Consider the following 23,495-nt stretch of genomic DNA (forward strand, 5'->3'; position numbering starts at 1 on the left):
CCTGTTTTAGTGAGGCAGTCATACTTTGTGGAGACTTAAGTCATGTCTGAAGATGCATTTGTTTGCTATTTTATATGATTAATATATTTTTTTTGCTATCCTTTTATTCTTTTATTTATTTATTTTTAACTTTTTTATCATGTTTTTAACCTTTTCATCATGCTTTTTGATTGAATTTGTGTTGGTTTTTATTGTTGAGTTGTTTTATGTGAAGCACCTTGAGATGACACTGTCGTGATTTGGCACTCTACAAGTTTAATAAATTGAATTTGTTCCAAAGTCGAACCACCGTCATTAAAGAGCATATTCTATACGTACATATTTTTTGAATGTGGGACCACCCAGATTATAACACAACCCCCTTTTCAGATATATTTCAGAGAAAAAGCATCTTATGTTTAGAACAATATGGTATGTAAGAAATACTTTGCGTAATCCCAGAAGTATTTTCTTATTGGGAGGTTGGTGTTTGTTAAATTGATTTGTGTGGAATGTTGTTTTTGATGACAACTGTTCAAGTTGGCCATTGATAGAAATCCTTCTTAAAGAAATGGTGGAAATTGGTAGAAATGCTTCTCAAAGCTGGTAGTGGATGCTCTGTCATGAGTTGCTTTGCTCTCTTTTGCTTTCATCACTTTTTCTTGTTTTACAATCTTTTCTGTTGGTGTCAGTGGAGTAAGGTTCAACCTTCTAAAGAGTCCAGCCATCATCCTGTACTTTTATTCTCCTGTTCCTCTCACTGTGCCTGTACACGACCCCACCCCTCCCCAGGCCAACACTGCTCATCCCAAGCTGAACCGAGAGGAGGCCAGAGGTCGTGGTGCCCTGCTGTCCGACATCTGTAAAGGCACCAAGCTGAAAAAGGTGGCGGTGGTGAACGACCGTAGTGCGCCGTTGCTCGACAGTAAGAGCCCAGCAACAGCACCAAGCACAGACCACCCTTACATTCGTTTATACCAGTATTTAAACCAACAACAGAGCCAGCCCAAACTGCAGGGGGTGCTGTCTGAAGAGCAGAAGAAGCTGAGCAACGATAAGAACCCTTCCGTATCACTAGAGCGTAAGATCACACCTTGCACCTGGTCACTGTCAGGCTGTATGCAAGGTGCAAGAGATTAATTAGTTGTAGCCAGCCGTCGCTGTTTCTGTCCAGACTGAAGAGTTTTCATTTAAATGGGGCGTCTTTCATTACAACACTTAACTGAACCAAAGCCAGAGGGTCCAAAACTCCAAAACGTACAAGTTCATGCACTAATGCTGTTCCAATGCAAAATCTTCAGTTTATTCTTTGTGATGACTGCCGGTCTGGGTTGCAGTCATGGTTGCTGAAGGGTCCATTCAGACGTTGAACTGTTAAAGCCACAGTATAGTTCATCATACTTCTTGATTTCATCCAATTAATGTACAGACCGCCTCATAGTTGCATCACTTATTAAAAGCTCAACAACAAATATTGAACATGTTGAGTATAAATAACCTGGTCATATTGCTACAGTCCCCCCCTCCCAAAAAAAGAAAATTAACCTTCACAAATCAGAAGGTCTTATTAGGTGACTTTGGCCCTGTTCAAACTGCCAGTAAAAGTCAGATTTATGTACATTACCAATTTGAGTCTGATTCCATGTGGCAAGTCTGAACAATCAAAAATCACATGAAATCCATTTTCCAAATCTGTTTCAAGCCTCATTCATAGATTGTTTGAAATGCAAATCAAATCACATTTTTACAAATTGTTTTTTGGTCTGACTGTTCAGATATTTCACTGAGATAGATGATGACTGGAGTGCAGTTTGAAGCAGAAATGAGGTGATAATCCGTGAACTGCGGCTAATGACACATGCGCACTGAAGGCAGGGGGGGACCATTCAGTCGGCGACACCGGCCTTACCATTGTGAAGCACCATGGGGTAACTTGCGCTGAATTGCTATATAAAATGAATTAAACTGAGTCCCTTATTAAGTCCGCTATTCCTGGCGCCATTTGGAGTTTTTGTTTTTGCTTGTTTGTTTGTTTTTTTCCCCCCTTCAGCTGTAAATGAAACATAAATTGTACACAGCATTAAGCACAGACAGTTTAAGAGCACTTGCAGGAGTTTTCTTTCTTTCTCATTAAAGTCACCAAACATCTGCTAAAAGGACAGTTTGTCTTTTTGTGTTTAAAAACGGCAGATGGGGAAATGAATCACATTAGTTGTGGGACCAAGATTTTCAGAATGAAGTCTGAATGTGGCTGTTGCGGCTATTAGCCTAATTTGATTACATGTATGGCCCTCAGAGAACATTCCCGGACCAGAAAGCCTTAATTTGTTCTTGTGCACGTGCTGAGGAACCTCCTTGATTCTGTCAGAAGTGGAAAGGAGGTGCACCTCACCACACCTCCCTCTCCCAAATCAAATGCGAGCTGGAGAAACATTATGCAGACAAACCCTATATGTCACGCAGTGCAGACGGGCTCAGTGGGCGTGTCACAGAGAAAGGAGGAGTCAGGATATGAAGTTCCATAACATAGGGCGCAGCAGTCTAAACTCATTTCAGGGTTAAACTGAGCTGAAATCGCATCCAGAGAATTATCAGACGTTGGTATCTCATAATAAATGGCATATTTAACTGTAAACTGTGCGTCGCACAACAGAACCCCTTTAATGAACTGGCTGACCTGATCTTTGTATTGACCGAATCTCCAAATAAATTCAAACATGGTCAGGGCTTCAATTTTAGAATTAAAATTTTAGATCATCAGTGAGTGCCACACAACCTGCTTTCTGCCAAATTTCTGTATTTCTAGCATACATCTTGTCTTTCACACCTGATTTGTTTTTGGTCCCTTTTTTTAATGCGTTGTCACACCTGTTGTTGTTTGTGCTGTGATTTCCATTTATTTGTTTTTGTAGTGAAAACTATTTCCTGATTTTCCTGTTTTACCTTTTCCTCATTGACATGACTAATGACATGTTTTTAGTGAGCCAGCCACATGGCTGATACTCTGGAAGGATTTCTGTTGAATAGCTCTGGACAGGTGACTTGTGCGGCTGGATACAAGTGAGCACAGAGCATCTTGCATAGAGGCTGATATTTGATACACGCATTCCAGTTTGATGTTTCTGTCTGGCTGGGAAAATGAACTGATGTACATGCTGTGCATGACTTGCATGTCAGTTGAATGAATCCCTCAGAAACGTGAAGTATGACAAAGCACGCTAAGCCTGTCGAGAGCAGGTCGCGCTGAAAACGTGAGTCAGTGAAGATAATGGTGCAAGAGCACGGGGTCATTTACGGGAAATGAGTGACCAAATGTTTGGTTGGTATTTCTTGGAAGGTAGTGAGTGCAATTTTTTTTTGTGCCAATTGGTTGAACTCGGGAGCATATCTGGTGGTCAAGGTGAAAGATCAGTGTTGCCACTAATTCATTTGATCAGATATTTAAAAACTCTAATAGTCCACATTGTAGACACACCTAGGGAAGCTGATCATTTCATAACATCAACATCCATATAATAAATGTCAATCTCATGTATGAGACATCTCAGAAGTGGGGTTCAGTTGATTATGTTCAAGTTGTCATTGGATGTGCTCAAGGATAGCAGTGATAATAGTCAACATGAATCTTCGTAGACTGCAATGCTTTGGGACATTCATATAATTGCTTTGATGCTTAGGTGTCAAAGGCCAAACATTTTCTTCAGAATAAAAAAATGAAGATTAACTATCCACTGCGAGGTTAAAAAAAAAACAAAAAAAAACCCTCGTTCTCATTTCTGAAAAAGCCAAAAGCTTTGTGATGGAGAAGAACTGTGATAATTTCGGTAAACTCTGTTTTCTCCACTCGGATCATCTGCATCAGAAGAGAAACTGAATGTCAGGTTGCTGTCATCATCTTCTGTTCCATCAAAGGACTCATCCTCATCCACTGGCTGTGGATAATTTTGGGTCCTCAAACCACACAATCTCCAAGAAGTTCTTGCCTGAGGTCTTCCATCCATGACCTGATGGGTATCTGCTGCGATTCTCTCTTCTGGCAACTTTTCCAAAGTTGGTTCACATTGTTTGTCCTCTTTGCTTTCTGTTTCAAGTTGTCCTTGCATGGCAACAGAAAACATGGGTCAGAGGATGTGTTTTTGTCCATCTCTTTGGCACATCTATCGTCTTCTCATTTTATTTTTTATTTTTTGGAACCTTTTATTTAGGGTTCCAACCCCCCCCCCCCCCCCCCCCCCCCCCACACACACACACACACAATCCAAAACATTACCTGAGACAAGTGCTAAAAATAAGTAGTAGTAGTCATTTAATAACATAAAATAAAAATAGTAATAATAAAAGTACAATGTACATAATTATTGCTGCCTATGCTACAAAAGCACATACATCAGTAAATACATATCAAGTGCAATAATAGATTATATATACACAGGGTGGGGCCAATAAAATGTTACCACTTTTTTAATTCGTAGGCAGTTATAACAACCGACAGACCATTGAGGCCCTGAAGACCAACATCCGTCAGCAAATTCAGAGAATCCCTCTTGAGATGTGTGGCAATGTCATCACAAACGTCGGTGTGCGTGTTGCAGCTGTAATCCAAAGAAGAGAAGCGTGGATTGAACATGTCATCAATTATTGAACTGTGCAGAAAACAAGAGACAAAGTGGGCAACCTTTGGTATCAAATGTTAATTTGATGCTTCTGTTAAGTCTGTAAATAAAATCTTTGAGTAAGTGTTCTCATTTCAAAAACTTGTGTACGATCAAAAAATGGTAACATTTTATTGGCCCACCATATATATATATATATATATATATATAAAAACAGGTTAACTTTGTGTCAGAACCACTTCCCAAAACTTTCCACACCCCTATACTTTAAACACAAAAATATTCTTGTACCATGTACCATCTCCGGTTAAAAAGGTACATTTTATTTGTAACAATGCAGCCATTTTTTTCCATCATAGTTACCTGTTTCCATTCAGTAACAGTTGGTGACTTCACATTCTTCCAGTTACAGTTGTATGCGAAAGTTTGGGCACCCCTGATAATTTTCATAATTTTTCTTTATAAATCATTAGTTGTCTGGATCAGAAATTTCAGTTAAATATATCATGTAGCAGATGAACACACTGATATTTGAGAAGTGAAATGACGTTTGTAGTATTTACAGAAAGTGTGCAATAATTATTTAAACAAAATTGGGCAGGTGCATAAATTTATTTATTGATTTGAATACATTTAGCACTAATTATTGGAACACAAAATTGGTTTGGTAAGCTCATTAACCCTTGACCTCCTTACACAGGTGAATCCAGTCATGAGAAAGGGTATTTAAGGTGGTCATTTGCAAATGTTTCCCCTCTTCTAATGAGTGGCAACATGGGACCCTCTAAACAACTCTGAAATGGCCTGAAAACAAAGATTTTTCAACATCATGGTTTAGGAGAAGGATACAAAAAGCTATCTCAGAGATTTAAGCTGTCAGTTTCTACTGTGAGGAACATAATGAGGAAATGGAAGACCACAGGTACATTACTAGTTAAGGCCCAAAGTGGCAGGCTAAGAAAAACCTCAGATACGTTGCAGCGAATGATGGTGAGAACAGTCATAGTCAACCCACAGACCTGCTCCAAAGACCTACAACATGATTTTGTTGCACATGGTGTCTCTGTGCATCTTTCAACTATACAGTGCACTTTGCGCAAAGAGATGCTGTACAGTGGTCCCTCGCTATAACGCGGTTTACCTTTCGCAGCCTTGCAGTTTTGCGGATTTTTTTTTTCTTTTGTGCAATTTTGCATGCTTTTTTTTAACAGCGCATTGTGTTCTGCATCCTTATCAGGCGGGCCGGTCGCGGCACTGATCGGCATCACCGCGATTGCTCTCACTGCCTCCGATGCACTTTCTGCGGGCTCGGTAAACGCAGCAGCGGGCCACTCACACCTCCCTCCTGTCTGCTGTGTGGAGCTGCGCCAAATCTGGCAACAGGTCCAGAGACTACACTTCCTGTTTGATGCGGATGTTGGCCGCAGAGCTCCATGGCCACCGAGAGAGGACTTGGATTCTTTGCGGGTCCCTCATCCGTACCTCCAGAGGCAGTGAGCGAAGGGAGAGTTCTGCGTGTCTCTGTTTATAATCTTCTTGCACAGAAGAAAAAAGAGTGTTTACACAGGAGAGAAAAGTAAGAAAATGTTAATGCCTGTTTGAGAAAAGTGTATAAAGTGTGTAGTGAGGGGTTTTACAGCCTTAAAACGTGTAATAATTGCAAAAAAAAAAAGCGTTGACTACTTCGCAGATTTCGTTTATCGCGGGTTATTTTTAGAACGTAACTCCCGCGATAAACGAGGGACCACTGTACAAGGGTAGGCTTAAAAGTTCTAAGGCTCACTATGATACAGTTAATGCATTAACTGTATCATAGTGAACCTTAGAACTTTTCAGCCTACCCTCGTATAATGCTGTAATGCAGAGGAAGCATTTTCTGCATACACGCCACAAACAGTCGCTTGGGGTATGCTAAAGCACATTTGGACAAGCCAGCTTCATTTTAGAATAAGGTGCTGTAGACTGATGAAAAATTGAGTTATTTGGACATAACAAGGGGCAGTATCCGTGGCTGAAAAAGAACACAGCATAAAAACACTTGCTACCTACAGTAAAATTTTGAGGTGGTTCCATCATGCTGTGTGACCAGTGCAGGTACTGGGAATCTTGTTAAAGTTGAGGGTCACATGGATTCCAGTCAGTATCAGCAGATTCTTGACAACAGTGTTCATGAATTGGTAACAAAGTTGAAGTTGCGCCAGGGCTGGATCTTTCAACAAGACAACAACCCTAAACACTGCTCAAAATCTAAGGCATTCATGCAAAGGAACAAGTACAATGTTCTGGAATGGCCATCTCAGTCCCCAGGCCTGAATATTATTGAAAATCTGTGGTATGATTTTAAGCGGCCTGTCCATGCTCAGACACCAACAAACCTGAGATGTTTTGTAAAGACGAATGGCCCAAAATACCTTCAACCAGAATCCAGACTCTCATTGGAAGCTATAGCAAGCATTTAGAGGCTGTTATTTCTGCAAAAGGAGGATCTACTAAATGTTGATGTGGTTTTTTTTTTTTCTGTTGGGGTGCCCAAATTTATGTACCTGCCTAATTTTGTTTAAAGAATTATTGCACACTTTCTGTAAATCATATAAACTTCATTTCACTTCTCAGATATCACTGTTTGTCTGCTATATGATATATTTAACTGAAATTGCTGATCCAAACAAGCAATGATTTATAAAGGAAAATCATGCAAATCATCAGGGGTGCCAAAACCTTTGCATACAACTGTAACAGTAATGATTTTCTTGGCAATCAACAGTAAAATATGTGAAATATATCTTTGGTCAGCAGTGAAAACATCAACTGATGTAACACAGAATAAATAAAACTGTATATTTTAAGGGACTTCTCTTTTAACAGTTTTCTCAGTCTCTTCTTTAATGTTTTTCCCAGTACTCAGGAATGACTGGACAGTCCCAGAATATATGTGTATGAGCCCCTATTTTGCCACATTGTCTCCAGCATAAAGCTACTGGGGTATCCTTTACAAAATGTGAAATAATCAAAGAGGTATAAAAATATTGGATTATGAGTTTCCAGTCGAATTCTTTCCACTGCTGATTATTGATTCCCTTTTGACTGCTGTTACAGAGTTTGCCCCACAGTTTGTCTTCTATTATTGTATTCAGTTCCCATTTTTCCTTGACATTGTACATATTCTGAAATAGAGCTGTTGAAAGTGTTTTATAGAGATGGGAAATATGTTTGTTTACTGGAAGACGTTTTTCTAAAATTGTAATAAAATATTGTTCAATGACATTTGGGATTTTGCCTTTATGATTTGTAATGTAGTGCCTAATGTAGTGCAAATATCTGCAGTAGTGTTCGGAATAATAGTAGTGCTATGTGACTAAAAAGATTAATCCAGGTTTTGAGTATATTTCTTATTGTTACATGGGACACAAGGTACCAGTAGATTCAGTAGATTCTCACAAATCCAACAAGACCAAGCATTCATGATATGCACACTCTTAAGGCTATGAAATTGAGCTATTAGTAAAAAAAAAAAAAAAAAGTAGAAAAGGGGGTTTTCACAATAATAGCAGTGTGGCATTCAGTCAGTGAGCTCATCAATTTTGTGGAACAAACAGGTGTAAATCAGGTGGCCCCTATGTAAGGATGAAGCCAGCACCTGTTGAACATGCTTTTCTCTTTGAAAGCCTGAGGAAAATGGGATGTTCAAGACAGTGCTCAGAAGAACAGCGTAGTTTGATTAAAAAGTTGATTGGAGAGGGGAAAACCTATACGCAGGTGCAAAAAATTATCATCTACAATGATCTTCAATGCTTTAAAATGGACAAAAAAAAAAAAAAAAAACAGAAGCGTGGAAGAAAACGGAAAACAACCATCAAAATGGATAGAAGAATAACCAGAATGGCAAAGGCTCACCCATTGATCAGCTCCAGGATGATCAGAGACAGTCTGGAGTTACCTGTAAGTGCTGTGACAGTTAGAAGACGCCTGTGTGAAGCTAATTTATTTGGAAGAATCCCCCGCAAAGTCCCTCTGTTAAATAAAAGACGTGCAGAAGAGGTTACAATTTGCCAAAGAACACATCAACTGGCCTAAAGAGAAATGGAGGAATATTTTGTGGACTGATGAGAGTAAAATTGTTGTTTTTGGGTCCAAGGGCCGCAGACAGTTTGTGAGACGACCCCCAGACTCTGAATTCAAGCCACAGTTCACAGTGAAGACAGTGAAGCATGGTGGTGCAAGCATCATGATATGGGCATGTTTCTCCTACTATGGTGTTGGGCCTATATATCGCATACCAGGTATCATGGATCAGTTTGGATATGTCAAAATACTTGAAGAGGTCATGTTGCCTTCTGCTGAAGAGGACATGCCCTTGAAATGGGTGTTTCAACAAGACAATGACCCCAAGCACACTAGTAAATGAGCAAAATCTTGGTTCCAAACCAACAAAATTAATGCCTCACAGATGTTAAGAAATCATGAAAAACTGTGGTTATAAGTGATTCACAGGATTGCTAAAAAAGCAGTTTGAACATAGTTTTGAGTTTGTAGCGTCAACAGCAGATGCTACTATTATTGTGAGCACCCCCTTTTCTACTTTTTTTTTTTTTTTTACTAATAGCCCAATTTCATAGCCTTAAGAGTGTTCATATCATGAATGCTTGGTCTTGTTGGATTTGTGAGAATCTACTGAATCTACTGGTACCTTGTTTCCCATGTAACAATAAGAAATATACTCAAAACCTGGATTAATCTTTTTAGTCAATAGCACTACTATTATTCTGAACACTACTGTATAAAAATCATTTGAAGGGAGGTCAAATTGTTCTCAAAGTTGTGTGAAGGACTTTAAGTGTGCTTCTTCAAACACTTGAAAGATAATGAGGCCTTTTCTCTTAAAACCATGCAATGTAGATTTCCCATATTGAAGGTGGGAAATCGACATTGCCCACTATGGGCATAGCTCAAGAAATCAATCAGGTATCCTTTAACATTTTTTTAAACTCCTGCCCAAAGCTTTATAGTATGTTTTATCCATTCATTTCCAATCTTCATTTTGTTGACATGTTTTATGTCCATAAAGGGTTGGGTGGATAACTGTACACTTTTAGCTTCACCCTGTTGTATTTGAGTCCATTTTGCCTCCTCATTTCCACTTATCCAAGTCACAATTGCTGCTAGTTGAGCTGCGCAATAATAAAATTATAAATTTGGTAAGGCCAAACCTCATTTATTTTTAGCCAAATGAATTGTTTCATATCATGCAATATTTTGCTTATTATTGATCATTCGACCTTGAGTCTGAGATGTGTTCTGGGTTTGACCTCTTTGCAGTAAAACAATGCAGTGATTTGATTTCTAGGCTTAGATAGCGTTAATTTCCCTTCTTCCTTGAAAACATGTTTCAGGATTGGAATGGGTTGAATAACATCTGATTTTGTGAAAGTCCTACACGAAAGGATTTGTAAACCATTTTTGTGTCCCATATCCTATTTAGTTTTTCTTATAAATCCAACATTTTAAGTCCATTTGCTCATTTGTTTGCTATCTTTTTGAGTGCAGCTAAGATTTATTTGCTAAAATGGTTAAGGACCTTGCCCTGTGACCTCTCCCACTGGTGGGTACATGTACAAAAGTGGCATTTTCACAACGCATGAGTAGAAATGGCAACCAAACCTTTGGTCACTCATTTCCATTAAATGACCCTTGTTCTTGCTCTTTAAGGTCCAGTTAAGGTTTTGTACTGATGATTTTGTGCTGTTAAACCCTCTCAACCCCAAACAATTTCTGTTACACTTATTGTGGTGGTGTTTTTCTCTGCACCTGCAAGTCCTGCAGAACAATCATGGCAAGAGGAAGGTAGAGTAGAAAATCTTAAGTTCATCTTCTTTGATCATTTATTTAAAAAAAAAAGATGGAATCTCAGTGTACTATTTTGCCAAGTGCCCACAAGTGTGACCAGTATTGGGCAGGTAAAGGGGTGGTGGGGGTGTTGGGAGTGGTAGTGGGATGTGTGGGGGATTTATGTTCTAAACTCATAGTATTTCCTTTTTCTCTAGCCACAAATCTGCAAACCTTCCTTCCTTCCTTATGCTCATGTTCATAATTTTGGTAATGTGACTTAATCTCAGTCAAGTTAGTCATGACTCTGACTTACACAGAATTTTTATTTTTTAACAGGATCTGGATCCAGCAAAATCTTTATTTTTAACAAATGTTTAAATGACTCATGTAGAATAGATTTTTGATTTAAATATTCCTATTTTAATTTTTCCTGGCGGAAGCGTTCAGTGCACTGGTTAGTTCAGGGAGCTTTGAGAATTTGAATACCTGATGATTATTTCTCTTTTTGCACTTTCTGCGATGGTGTGCCTTTCAAATCCACTGGTGGGTTGGTGGGATTCAGAGGTTTAAAAATGGTGAAATATAACATGCCTTTCTTAAACTTGGTTAGAACGTGTGGTGTCAGCTAATTTGGACAAAGTAAAAACCGGGTGTCTGTTCTGGGAGCATGCACTGGTGCTGCACATTTCTGCATCCACCACACTAAACAACTTCCTTGTGTCCTGGATGGCAACCACCCAGACAGACAACCAGTCCATCCCAACCTCTCCAAGGTAACCATCTGTCTGCTGCAGCCAGGTGGACGTGGGTGTGTCTTTGGAGGGGTGGGATGTAGGTGTGTCCTTGGTGTTCTCTAGCCGCTGGGGTCCTCAACACTGAGGCACCTGCATGTTGGATCATGTCCAGAGAGATGCAACACATCAACAGAAAGTTGTAACGTTCATTAATGGTAGAAAAAAAAATCAAACAAACAAAAAAAGTTTATTTCTAAAATGCAAAACTAGCATCTTTTTGTAGTTGAGAATCAAGGATGGAAAAAAAAATTTCACCCACCCAAAGAAGATGGTTTATTTATGTGTCCTGTACCAAATTGATGTAAGAATAAGGGTTTGCCAAAATGTCGTGCCCTTTTGATAAATGCAGCCACCTGTTTAAGTAATTTCTTTGTATTCTGTTGTAAACTCTGTGTTGTTGTTCATTCTAAATTAACATGTTTGTCACATGTGTTGTCATCCATGTTGAAGTGTGTGAGATCATAAAGTTTTCACCCACTCATCACCGAGTCCATCTCCTCCTACTTCATAATTGGAAAGTCAGAATTTGATTCACTCGAACACACCAGCATGTTGCGTAACTCGCACAACATAATCCGAGTAATGCCATGCAAACACCACTGTAGCTCTGTCGCTCACCTGTCAAATGATTCTGGTTGCCAGAGCCAAAAGGAGGCGGAGCAGGGACCAATGGCAGTGGAGCGGGAAGCCCATCAGGGGCTGCTCCACCAATTGGAGGGCTGTTTCAGAGCGGAATTCCCAAATTGCGTCCAGTTGGAGGTCAGAACCTAGATTATTTATTTACTTTTGCACCCCAGCATTTGAGGATTTTTTATTTTATTTTTTTTTTGGGTTTTATTTTTCTCAAATTATGTGTTTATTCCAGATGGACCTACCGGGCGCTCGCCATCTACCCGTGGTTCTGCACCGCGCCCTCCCAGCCATCGCCATGATGAAGCAGATGGTCCCTGCTCCCAGGCCTCATCGCCAACAGACACAGCTCGGTCCCAGAGACCCTCGCTCCCCAACCTCACCTCATCCACCTCCACCTCCTCGCCCTCCTCTGCAGCCTCCTCCCCCTCCGCCAGCATGAAGCACTCCTCTTCTGCCCCTCCACCCCCTCCTTCTCTGTGTCGCCGTGGCAATGCCCCCTCCCCACCTTTATCCTACAACAGAGAGAAACCTCTCCCTCCAACCCCGAACAACACACCGCCCCTTCCTGCCAAACCTCCCCCATCACCTGGCAACAACAGAAGACCTCTGACCTCTGGAGGAAACCCTACCTCCTCTTCGTCTACTACTACTTCTGCTTCCCTGGCCCCTCCCCCTCCTCCTTACCGCATCTTTAATGATCAGTCCTGTGGTGAGGTTGCACCTGAGCTTCCACAGCGTCATAATTCCCTTAGCCACAAGAGGGCGGCCCCCTCACCAGGAGGCCACACCCCCACAAGAGGCCCAGCACCTCCTCCCCCTCCTGCCTCACCAGTTCCATCACAGCAGGGAGGCAACACAGGGATGCCGCTGGTTAGAGAGCCGCTGGGAAGAGGAGCAGGTAGGAAAAGCAGGTTTAATTCTGAGTGTAGAAAAATGAATGCTGCCTTCATGCTCATGAGTCTGAAACGGGAACATCCATCCATCCATTTTTTACACCTGTTTACTCCAATTAAGGGTCACGGGGGAGCTGGAGCCTATCCCAGCAGTCGTAGGGCGTGAGGCGGGGTACACCCTGGACAGGATGCCACTCTGTTGCAGAGAAACATATAGACAGACAAACTCATTTACACCTGCATGCACACCTACGGTCAATTTAAAGTTTCTGATTCACCTAACCTGCAGGATGTGGGAGGAAGCCGAAGCACCCGGAGAGAACCCACACAAACGAGGAGAACATGCAAACTCCATACAGAGAGGCCCCAGGTGTGAATTGAAAGCACGATCTTCTTATTGTGAGGCAACCATGCTAACCAAAGAAAGCTCTGCCCAGTCACAGCTTTCATTATTTCAAAAAATATCATCTGCACCAAGTAGTTTCTGATGCACACTGAGACGTAATGATACAGCGTGGCTGCCATCTTCAGGAATTAAAAATACATAAAGCACTTTTCAAGGTGCACATATGCATGAATTAAATTGCAAAAAGTCATAAAATAGTGTAAATAAAACTCAAATCTTTATTAATCACACAGTAAAAGTAGCTCTGCAAAAGTGAGAGTGAAGAAGGGATTGACACGGACAGATCGGTGCAGTCTGTGTTCCAGAGAGACGGACCAGCTGTAGGAAACACTCTGTCTCCTTAGAACCAGCACTTGGTTCTGATTTGGTTTAGGAAGAGAGTTCTAGAGAGAGGGAAGAGTTGTGGAAAGCACTCCGTTTCCTCTGGTCTGGTCTGGTACCTGATCCTGAGTGGTCTGAAGAGCTGAGGTCAGCTAATCTGCACTGTTTCTTTCATTACAGCTGTACGAGGTCTGTTAGAAAAGTATCGGACCTTTTTATTTTTTTGGAAAAACCTGATGGATTTGAATCACGTGTGCTTGCATGAGCAAACCTTGAACCTTCGTGCGCATGCGTGAACTTTTTCATGCCTGTCGATTGCGTCATTTCCTGGTAAGCAGCCTTTGTGTGGGACATGTGTTGTGCGCTCGACAGCCAGGTGGAAACCATTCGGATGATTCAGACGGCTTTCGGTGACGATGCTATGGGCATCACACAGATTAAGGAGCGGTACAACCGGTTTAAAGACGTGCTCACAACGGTGGAGAGCAAGCCACGCTCCGGTCGACCATCAACATGCTGAAATGACCAGATCATTTCCAAAGTGAACGCTGTGGTGATGCGGGACCATCGTGTGACTGTCCGAGTAATTGCGGAAGCTTACGGCGGCGCAAAAGCGCCTCCGTGTTGAAGTCTCACAGGACATGCTGTGACATGCCCACCTCTTCCACAATTTCTCGGATAGTCACACGACTGAAAAGTCACCAAAAGCCGTCTGAATCATCCGAATGGCTTCCACCTGGCTGTCGCCCAGTTTCTGGCTAAATTTGATGCGGCGCTGCTCCAGTCGTTCTGTCTTTTTCCTTGCAATGAAAATCCGCCGAGCGCACTTACACACGTCCTCACACAAAGGCTGCTTATCAGAAAATTATGCAATCGACAGGCGTGAAAAAGTTCACGCATGCACACGAAGGTTCAAGGTTTGCTCATGCAAGCACACGTGATTCAAATCCATCAGGTTTTTCCAAAAAATAAAAAGGTCCGATACTTTTCTAACAGACCTCGTATATAGTCTAACCTCTATTTTTTTTAATGTGCTTTTATTATTTTCAAATAGAAGCATTTTCTTTTTGATGCAGTTGTTTTTAAACACTAAAATAACTAAAGTGATGAACAGCACGTCTATAGTGTGACGTCAGAGGGCGGCGTCCTTTAGCGAGGAGCTATTCAGGAATATATTGCTGAGGTATGAGCGTGACGCACAAAGATCTTATGAAACTGCGTAACTTTCCTTAATATCGTACGCTGCAGACCTGGCATCTGGTACAGTATGGTTCAGGTTTCCGCTTTCTTTTGAGTGGAAAAGCGTCCTTAATTGTATGTGGGCGTCTGTATTTTGCCTGTCCTGCAGCAATCACGTCTTTCTCCTCTTTCTTCTGCAGCTCCTCCGGTTCCGATCCAGGCCTCATCTCGGCCCATCAGCAGAGAAGCTCCACCTCCACCTCCTTACAGGACACACGGTAGCCCCTCCTTGTCCTCTGACCCCCCTGCTCGAGGGAAACCCCCTCCCCCACCTTCGCGATCCCCCGGTGGGCCTCCCCCACCTCCCCCTCCTCTACGCAATGGACACTCCTCCATCCCTCGTTCATTTGTTGGTGAGTTTTGTCTTGTCATACTATTCGGTCCATTTTGTCATGTCAGGTCGGAGATGTAAGCGTACAAACACATTGAATAACTTGAGTCGGCGTTAATGGGACATATTAGAATATCACCTGAGGAGGCCAATTCTACTGTCGCGGAATTACTAGTTTTTCATGGGACACTACTATATGGTGAGACATGCTGCCATTGTAATTCCGTTATCATAGAGACTCTGAGGTGTCGAGTATCAAAACTAAGCTCCTTCAACTTTTCCCTTTTTCACTTGGGGTCACCACAGCAGAACTGATATGGATTGATTTGGCAGACGTTTTACACCGCAACTCCCCATTACATGGAGAACGGTGGTCTTGAACCAGAAAACTTCTGATCTCAAAACAAGCCCGTAAAGCAGCAGTAAATTTGTAGAAGTTTATTCGGTATAATCCAGTTTTAAAGGTTTTCTAATAAACAGACTGTGGCCACACGGTGAACCATGTCTCCAAAATGTGCACATGTTGAAATAAAGTACTAGCCTCGGTCCCACCGAGTGAAGAAGGAGCCACGCACCGTTTTTTTTTTTTTCGTGAGCTATCATGGCAGTATAGTGGGTCAGAGTGGCTCTTAGAGGCATTATCTTAAGTTAACGAGGCTCCTCTGAGCGTGGTGCTAATTTCAAGATGTTCAGAATTTAGCAACAACAGCGTGGCGCAGTTTGTGTTCGAGTTACTGCGACGGCTTAGAGGCATTTGCGTGGTGCTTACGAGTCTGCAAAAAGTCCATTATCCGTGCGCCTGGCACCTTCACAGGACCCGAGAGGCGATTTTTGGAGCGGCTCCTCCTCTTGCGCACACAATTGCACCTGCTCTGTGTGCTGGACTATATTTTGTAGTGGATTAATCATTTTCTGCCAAACCTTGGATGTTGAAACACTTCTAATCACTTCTGGCATCACAGAGGACTGTTTCATCCGGACGCTTTTTTTTTTCCCTCTCTTTCCTGCTCCGTGTGGGATGTATTTTGAGCAGCTTAAGGTAATTATTTTTAATGTTTTTTATAGCTTGATAAAACAGTTCCTTGCTGTAAAAGTATGTATGTTGATGTCTGTTGTATGTAAAAGTATGTTAATTTAATATCTTGTTACTGGATCACATGAGCTCCGCTGTGTGTGCGCACTGAGGCAGGACTTGAGAGGCTATTTTTGGAGCGGGTCTCTTGCGCACACAAATCCACCTGCTCTGTGCGCTGGACTCTATATAAAATAATTATTTTGTAGTGGATTAATCATTTTCTGTCAAACCTTGGATGCCGAAAATACCTCTAATCACTTCTGGAATTAATGGATCACATGAGCTCTGCTGTGTGTGCGCCCTGAGGCAGTGACTCATCATCACGCTTCAAATGAGCATTTAGGCAGAACGCCAGCTCACAAAAGAGTGATATTTCAGTCAATATTGGACGAACACAAAGTTAAAATTTGGGTGACTGCGTGAAAGTGGATGTGTGTTTAAAGCCATGGAAGATAATAACTCCAGTGGAGCAGCTAAGAGCAGGAGCTGTGCAGCAACACAGGTGGAGAGCGCGCAAAAGACCGATTTTGAAGACATAACACAAAGTTAAAAGTTGTATCATGATGACTTGTAAGCTGCGGAAGAAATATATATATATATATATATATATATATATATATATATGATCCACAGGTGTATATAATAAAACGGCCACCTCATTCTGTATGCAGAACGGCACGGCGCGCAAAAGAGTGCTTTTGCAGAAATAAACGGACGAGCACAAAGTTAAAGTGGATTCACGTTGTAAAAATGATTGTGCTTAAAGCCAGGGAAAAAATAAAGCCAGCAAGCCACAGATGGAAAGGAAGCCACTAGAAAGAGCAGAGAGGCGGCTGTCCATGAAAGGACAACAGCAGCGCGCGCGCAAAAGAGCGATTTTGCAGAAATAAACGGACAAACATAAAGTTTTGTGTGTTAAAAGCCGCAAAAAAAAAAAAAAAGTTAGAGAGCCGCAGAGCCAGCGAGGAGCACAGAGGCAGCTCTCCAGGAACCCGTGGTTCGGGTCTAGCTGGTCTGGTGCATTACAGGTGGACAGCAACCTGGCGCACAGCGCACAACTGCGGAACTGTGATGGAGTGTCTATTTTTGGACTGCGTTTAAATAAAAAAAAAAGAAGGGGCATGTTTAAATGCTACTGTGAATCTGTGAATTGAAAACCCACACTTTAAAGGGACCAGGTGTGGGAGGGCTGGAGGTTTGGACCAAACTCATGCCTAAACGTGCGCCAACTTGGCGTTATCATGGCGCTGTCATGGCACTACGTGGCTTAGTGTGGCTGATGCGAGCCATTCGAGGCTGTAATGACCGGTCGGTCGTGGATCACTAGAGGCTGTTATGCGGCACATGCGGGGTACAGAGAGGCACATAGTGGCACCTTCATAGTGGATACGTGATAGATGAAAACGTGGGTCATTCTTCAAATAATCACCCCACACCCATGCGTGGCTCCTTCTTCAGCCTTCATTATTCGGTGGGACCGAGGCTTTAAGTGATTACTGATTACTTCACTCATTAGCTATGTGCATTGTTAGTGTGGGCGTGGCTGCAGGTATGAGACATTGTCTTCAACGGCTGGCTGTGGGGTTTAGCACATGGCACTGCGACACTGAGCTGCTGTGACAGAATCCTGTAGGGGTATTTGTTTTTTGTGCACCCCCCCAAAAAAAGTTGGTTGCTCCAAGTTTGGTAAAAGTGACGCAAATTATTTATTGAACTAAAACGGATAATAAATGGAATAGTTTTGACTGTGTTCCGTGGTGGGCACAGTTAAGCTAATCCACTAATTATCAAAACTAACTTTTTTGTTAGCGGATTAGCTTTTCAGCTAACTTCGGAAACCGTCAGCAGACTAATTAGCTTCCGATAAATTTACTTACGATAACTTTTATACCGCTAACGTTTTTTTACATAGTAATGGTGAAAAACATTTATAAACCCTGTTGGCTCCTGTCTGTTATGCATTTTGCAGCAGTGAGGCAGCTGAGAGGAGCTGAGCTCAACTCTACCCCAGCAGAAGGGGCCTGGCAACCAGGCTGCCACAAAAAAAAAGTCATTACCCTTGACAGCATACAGTGGTCCAGCCGTGAGGCAGACATCTTGAAAAAGGAAGCAGGTTTGACTTATGGTTTTAATTTATAAATCAAATTAATTCAGATAGAATAACCACATTAATGTCAATTCTTAATATGTACAAAGTGAAAATATACCACATATCTGTTAATTTTAAAATAACGCACTAATTCTGAAGATTTGAACGTTAACACATAAACCATAAGCCAATCCTGCGTTTCTTTTCAAGACGTCTGCGTCACGGCTGAACCTCTGTATGCTGTCAAGGTAAATGACGCTTCCCTACAGCAGTGAGCAGGGTGCACAAAGACAGAAGTGCTGACTCATTGACTGTGTTTGAGTTTGTGATCGCCTTTGATTCTGTCAGAAGCACTGACAGTGTTTAAACTCAAAATTGTTAGTAGCTGAGTGTACTGAAGCCAATACTGAAAGTTATCGGTTAGCAGTACCTTCCAATAAATTTTTGAAACTGACCTTTGTCACCATTTTTGCTGTTTTTACCCCATAACTCCATAACATTCAGTCATAGATGGTCCAAATTATACCGTTTTGGAATCATTATGATCAGACAAATAATGTGGTATGTTATACAAGTAATGAATGTTTATGAGTTCAGTGGTACAGTATTTAATTTGGTGAAAGCTGGAATGTTCCATTCAACTCGGCTTCGCCTTGCTGAATGGAACATTCCAGCTTTCAACTCATGAAATATTTGTTCCACTGACACAATGTAAAAACATTCATTATTTGTTTTATATAATGGCTAAAATAGGTCCATGTCATTTGATCTTTTATTAATTTAGAAACAACGGAAAAGGGACTTAGATTTTGGGGTACATCAATGATGCTTTGACGTCAGTCTAATACAAACTTTAAATAGGAGTCCAAAATTGTTCCCAGTCAACTTGGAAAAACAGTTTCTTAACGTCATCCTAACAGCTCTTCATGCCTCCAGATGGCTTACAGCTTAGTGATTTTTTTTGGGGGGGGGGGGAGGGGGAGGGGGGGGGGTGTTAGAAGAATTAATAGTAACGTCAATTAGCTCCTTCAAATCGTCGTCCGTCAGCAAAACAGACTCTACCATGTTTAACTAAACGCCACCCCACTAGTGTGTGTGTGGGCGGGGTTAGCAGCGTGCAATAGTACAAAACGTATGGAGCCAAATTGCACACTAAATGCAATGCAACAGAAATGGGACAAATAATCCATGTTATGTGGCATACAAAGCACCAATCAAATGTCAAAGATCCACTCAGCCATTATATAATTTTCAAATGATTGGAGCATTTTTAAATTTTGTCCTCTGTGTAATTCTTCACTGACTCCTATCTGGCTATCGCTACCACTCTGGGATGACTATCTGACATTTTTGGGTAGACCATGGTACACTTAGGCTGGATTGTATGTGTTGTTTAGTCCCCTTAAGTGATACCGAAAACATGCTTGGCCCATGGACTACCAGGCATTCCAAGGCTGGTTATAGCCTCGAGTTTCCTGGACTGAACTTTAGGATTGACTGAGGGACTGTTCCAGGAGAACTTCTTTTGAGCAGTTAGATGAGCGAGTCTGCAGCTCAAAGAAACATGACGGCAGAGCAAGATCATCAACAGTGTGAGAGGCGCTCGCTACGCCAGGACCTCCGCAGCACCAAAGTTCAGGGATCGGTTCAGCCGCGGTCAGTGGGTAGCAATGTGTAAATGCAGGTCTGAAAGGACAGCAGGTAGCAGACTTTAACCTTCCTGTACTAACAGCTGGATGTTAATGTTAAGATGCTTCACAGAGAACAGTGAAATGAGTTCCTCATCCAGTTAAACTGGATTTGAACAGACTAAACGCTGAGTTTGTTCTAACTGATGGTCCCCTTTTCAGCATTTCCACAAAACCTCATTTATTGATGCAGAACAGCTGAAAACAGAATTTTTGCTTTGTCTTTTAGCAGAATTACACAAAGTTAAACTTTTGGATTCACTATAAGAATGTAGAAGAAACCACAGTGAAAGCTTCATATTGGCCTCAGTGTAGCATCATCTTCTCTGACCCTCAAGCTTTTCCTGTATTCATGTTTCATTTTGAAGGTGAAAGTTTGTTAGGTAGATGTTGTTTAAATTTCAAGAAGTAGAAAAGATGATTGATTGTCTGGAGTTCTCCTCCCGCAGATGATTTTGAGTCCAAATATTCGTTTCATCCTATGGACGACTTCCCGCCTCCGGATGAGTACAGACACTTCACCAAGATCTACCCCAGCAAGGCCAACAGAGGTACCAACATCTGCCACAAGGGGTCACTCACGTCTTTCTTTAGTTGACTCAGCAGTGCCAGTAGTGGCATCAAACTGCACAGACAAAATAAAGAACACATTTATGTCACGTTGTTTATGTTGTATGAGAGCTTCACGGTGGTGCCGACTCAGACAGCTTTATGCACACTGATGCTGCTCGCTGTTTTATTATTTAATTTAATTTTTGTTTTTCGGGGGGGTGTTGGGTTGTCCTCACAGTGATGAGGGGGGCGCCACCTCTGCCACCAGTCGGAAGGTGAACCTTGAATTCCACATCTGGATCATGATGGAGAAACACGCATGAGCACACACACATCACACACACACTTTTGACACACGCAGTTTCCAGCCACGCCATCCTCTACGCCTCCCATCGCCATTTCCTCAGTCGCCACACCCACATGGCTCAGGATTGGTCTGATATCATGATGGGCAAATGAGCGAGACAATCCAGGAGCATCCAAAGCCCCGGTTTCCAGGACTACAGAGGAGGAGGGGCATGTCGACCTGAGGCCAGGAATCCAGACCATCCTGAGCTGGAACGTTCAGAGCAGGCCTCTGGTGTTTTCTGCTGATTTTTTTTGGGGGGGGACTGACTGTGGAGATGATCTGAAGCAGCCCTGAGACTTTTGACCCGTGAAGGCTTAAAGAGCTGGAAGACTTTGACCAGAAACTTTTAGCCACATGACCGCAGAGTCAGCATCATTTGGAAACATCTGGAAAACTTCAGTAAAACCTCTTCCTGAAGCCAACATCCGAAAACAAATTTATTGGAATGTTTGAAGAAATTAAATTTATCACAGTTGGGGAGAGAGTCAAATTTATTAAATATTTTCCAATAAAAACACTCACTGTTTTGGATACAAGAAAAAATGTCATTCATGCATTTTGAATTTATTCAAAATTTACATTTTGAGTTTAAAAAAATATTCAAAGCAAAAATTCACAAGTCGTTTTATTATGACAACAAACTCGTAATCATTTTGGAAAATGGTTGTACATTTCAGTGAATAAGAACACTACAACAAAGTTGGAATTTAAAAAGTAACAGTCAGAAGGATGTGAACTATAGATTAAAGGCTGAATAATAAGATATGTATAAAATGAATTTAAAGCTGGTGCACTTTTCTCCACTTTAATCAAAGTGGCTTCTTCAGTTTGAGTTGAACTGGTTTGGGATCTGGAACTGGTTTGAGACTTGAAACAGTCCCGTGTCAGAAAGTGTGTTAACTAGATAATTGCAATTAACAGTATGCTAATTTAAAATAGAAGATACTAAATGTTAATTGGCTGCAAAGATCAGATGTGATTGTGTCATAAAAAAGAGGAGCTTTGACCTTTTTTTTTTTTTGGAGCCTGGCTGATTTGATGGTTCTGTGATGGCTGTCTTAAAGCAGGAGGTCAAAGGTCTCTGGATTGACATGGTCCTTCAGAATCCTCATCACAGACACAATGAGACCTGGAGCAGTGAGCACTGACTGCAGTACGTCAATGACATTCTGAATGGAGCAGCAGAGCAGCACCGGCAGCTTCTTCTTCAGGAAGTAAAGCTGTCACCCTGCTGTCTGAAGTCCAGGACAGATCTTAAAGAATTGAATTCTTGCGTTTCCATGCGTTTCGGAGCCGAGTGCTGGTCCTGTTCTTTTGTCGATCCAAGTTTTAAATGCTGAAGGACAGTTAGTAAGAGTCCATAATCTAGTGACTGGTAGGAGAGTCCATCTGATATTACTTAGTCAAATGCTGATGTTCATCAGGGTGCTGGCTGTGAGCAAGTCCAGCAGTGGTCTGCAGTTGTTCAGTTTGTTAAACTAGGTTAATTGCTGCATCTGGTACCAGACCCTGGTGTTCTATTGTCCTCCAGGATTCTCTGATTGTGCAGGTCACTTATAAGGTGACTTACAGTGCATCCGGGAAGTATTCACAATGTTTTACTTTTCCACATTTTGTTTTGTAGCCTTATTCCAAAATGGAGTAAATTAATTCTTTCCTCAGAATTCTACTCACAACACCCCATAATGACAACATGAAAAAGGTTTTATTTTTTTATTTTTGCAAATGTATTAAAAATTAAAAAAAAAACAAAGAAATCACATGTACATAAGTATTCCCACCCTTTGCTCAATACTTTGTTCATGCAGCTTTGGCAGCAATTACAGCCTCAAGTCTTCTTGAATATGATGCCACAAGCTTGATGCACCTATCTTTGGGTAGTTTTGTTCATTCCTTTTTGCAGCACCTCTCAAGTTCCATAGGGGACTGATTAAGATTTTGACTATGGTCCCCTAGATGGACACCTGGAGCAGACTTGGAACCAAGTCCGTGTTAGGAAAAGTTGGAGTATAGTCAGTCCTAAAGTGTTTGGAAAGGAGCTTCTTCCCTTCATCCAGAACATGGTGCCAGCACTCGAGTTCCCAAATCAGTTTGGTCTTTCCTTTGACCAGACTTGCTTTTACCCGACAGACTTCCTTCCTTCTTTCCTTTTACCTGACTTCTTTCCTTCCTTCTTCATCTTTGGATGGTGGTTTGTTTTGGGTTTAAGGATGATGGCCCCAATATCAACTCAATAATTAATCAGAAAATTAACAGTGTGATTAATCATTGGGGGGGCATATTTTGTCCAAAGAGTTTAATTTTGGACCCAATTTTTGATTAAAACCTGTAAACTTATCCAGCTTTAGTACTTAGTTTAAACCTGTTTGAGTTCAGAAACTGGTCATCTGGTTTAAAGCAGTTCAGCGTTAAAGGAGCAGTAACGGCTTTCTTCTCTTTTTGAAAGATGTTTGAGATGTTTGGTCGTGTTCAGAAGAGCACAAAGCTCAGCTTCTTGTTAAGTGAATTCTGAGCCTGTGGATCCAGATTGTGATCCAAATCTGCACTACATTGTGTTTCTGTTCATTAATATGTTATATATGCTTTTTTTTAAACGTTATAAATGCTTTTTTACGTTTATTTTGTGAAAACGTGAACATGTTAACACACTGTCTTGCAACATTAAAGTGGAATAAAAAAATCTTGAATCTGGTTTATCTGAATTCAC

The 23,495-nt window shown here is 41.5% G+C and overlaps 1 protein-coding gene across 2 annotated transcripts in view; it reads left to right on the plus strand.

The window, feature by feature from the left end:
• The window catches only part of LOC117527824 (WAS/WASL-interacting protein family member 2-like), a 32,835-nt gene extending 11,538 nt beyond the window's left edge, over positions 1-21,297 (plus strand). Inside the window, exons 3-8 of one of the 2 annotated variants that reach the window (XM_034190328.1) lie at positions 772-1,060; positions 11,855-11,971; positions 12,078-12,743; positions 14,845-15,057; positions 20,337-20,438; positions 20,678-21,297. In XM_034190328.1, the coding sequence (XP_034046219.1) occupies positions 772-1,060; positions 11,855-11,971; positions 12,078-12,743; positions 14,845-15,057; positions 20,337-20,438; positions 20,678-20,718 (1,428 nt within the window). In that variant the 3' untranslated portion in view covers positions 20,719-21,297. The remainder of the gene's footprint in view (positions 1-771; positions 1,061-11,854; positions 11,972-12,077; positions 12,744-14,844; positions 15,058-20,336; positions 20,439-20,677) is intronic. The other variant, XM_034190329.1, reaches the window with a different exon arrangement.
• The last annotated feature ends 2,198 nt before the right edge of the window (positions 21,298-23,495 follow it).

The sequence above is a fragment of the Thalassophryne amazonica genome, chromosome 16 (genome assembly GCF_902500255.1).
Source record: "Thalassophryne amazonica chromosome 16, fThaAma1.1, whole genome shotgun sequence".
Taxonomy (NCBI): Eukaryota; Metazoa; Chordata; class Actinopteri; order Batrachoidiformes; family Batrachoididae; genus Thalassophryne; species Thalassophryne amazonica.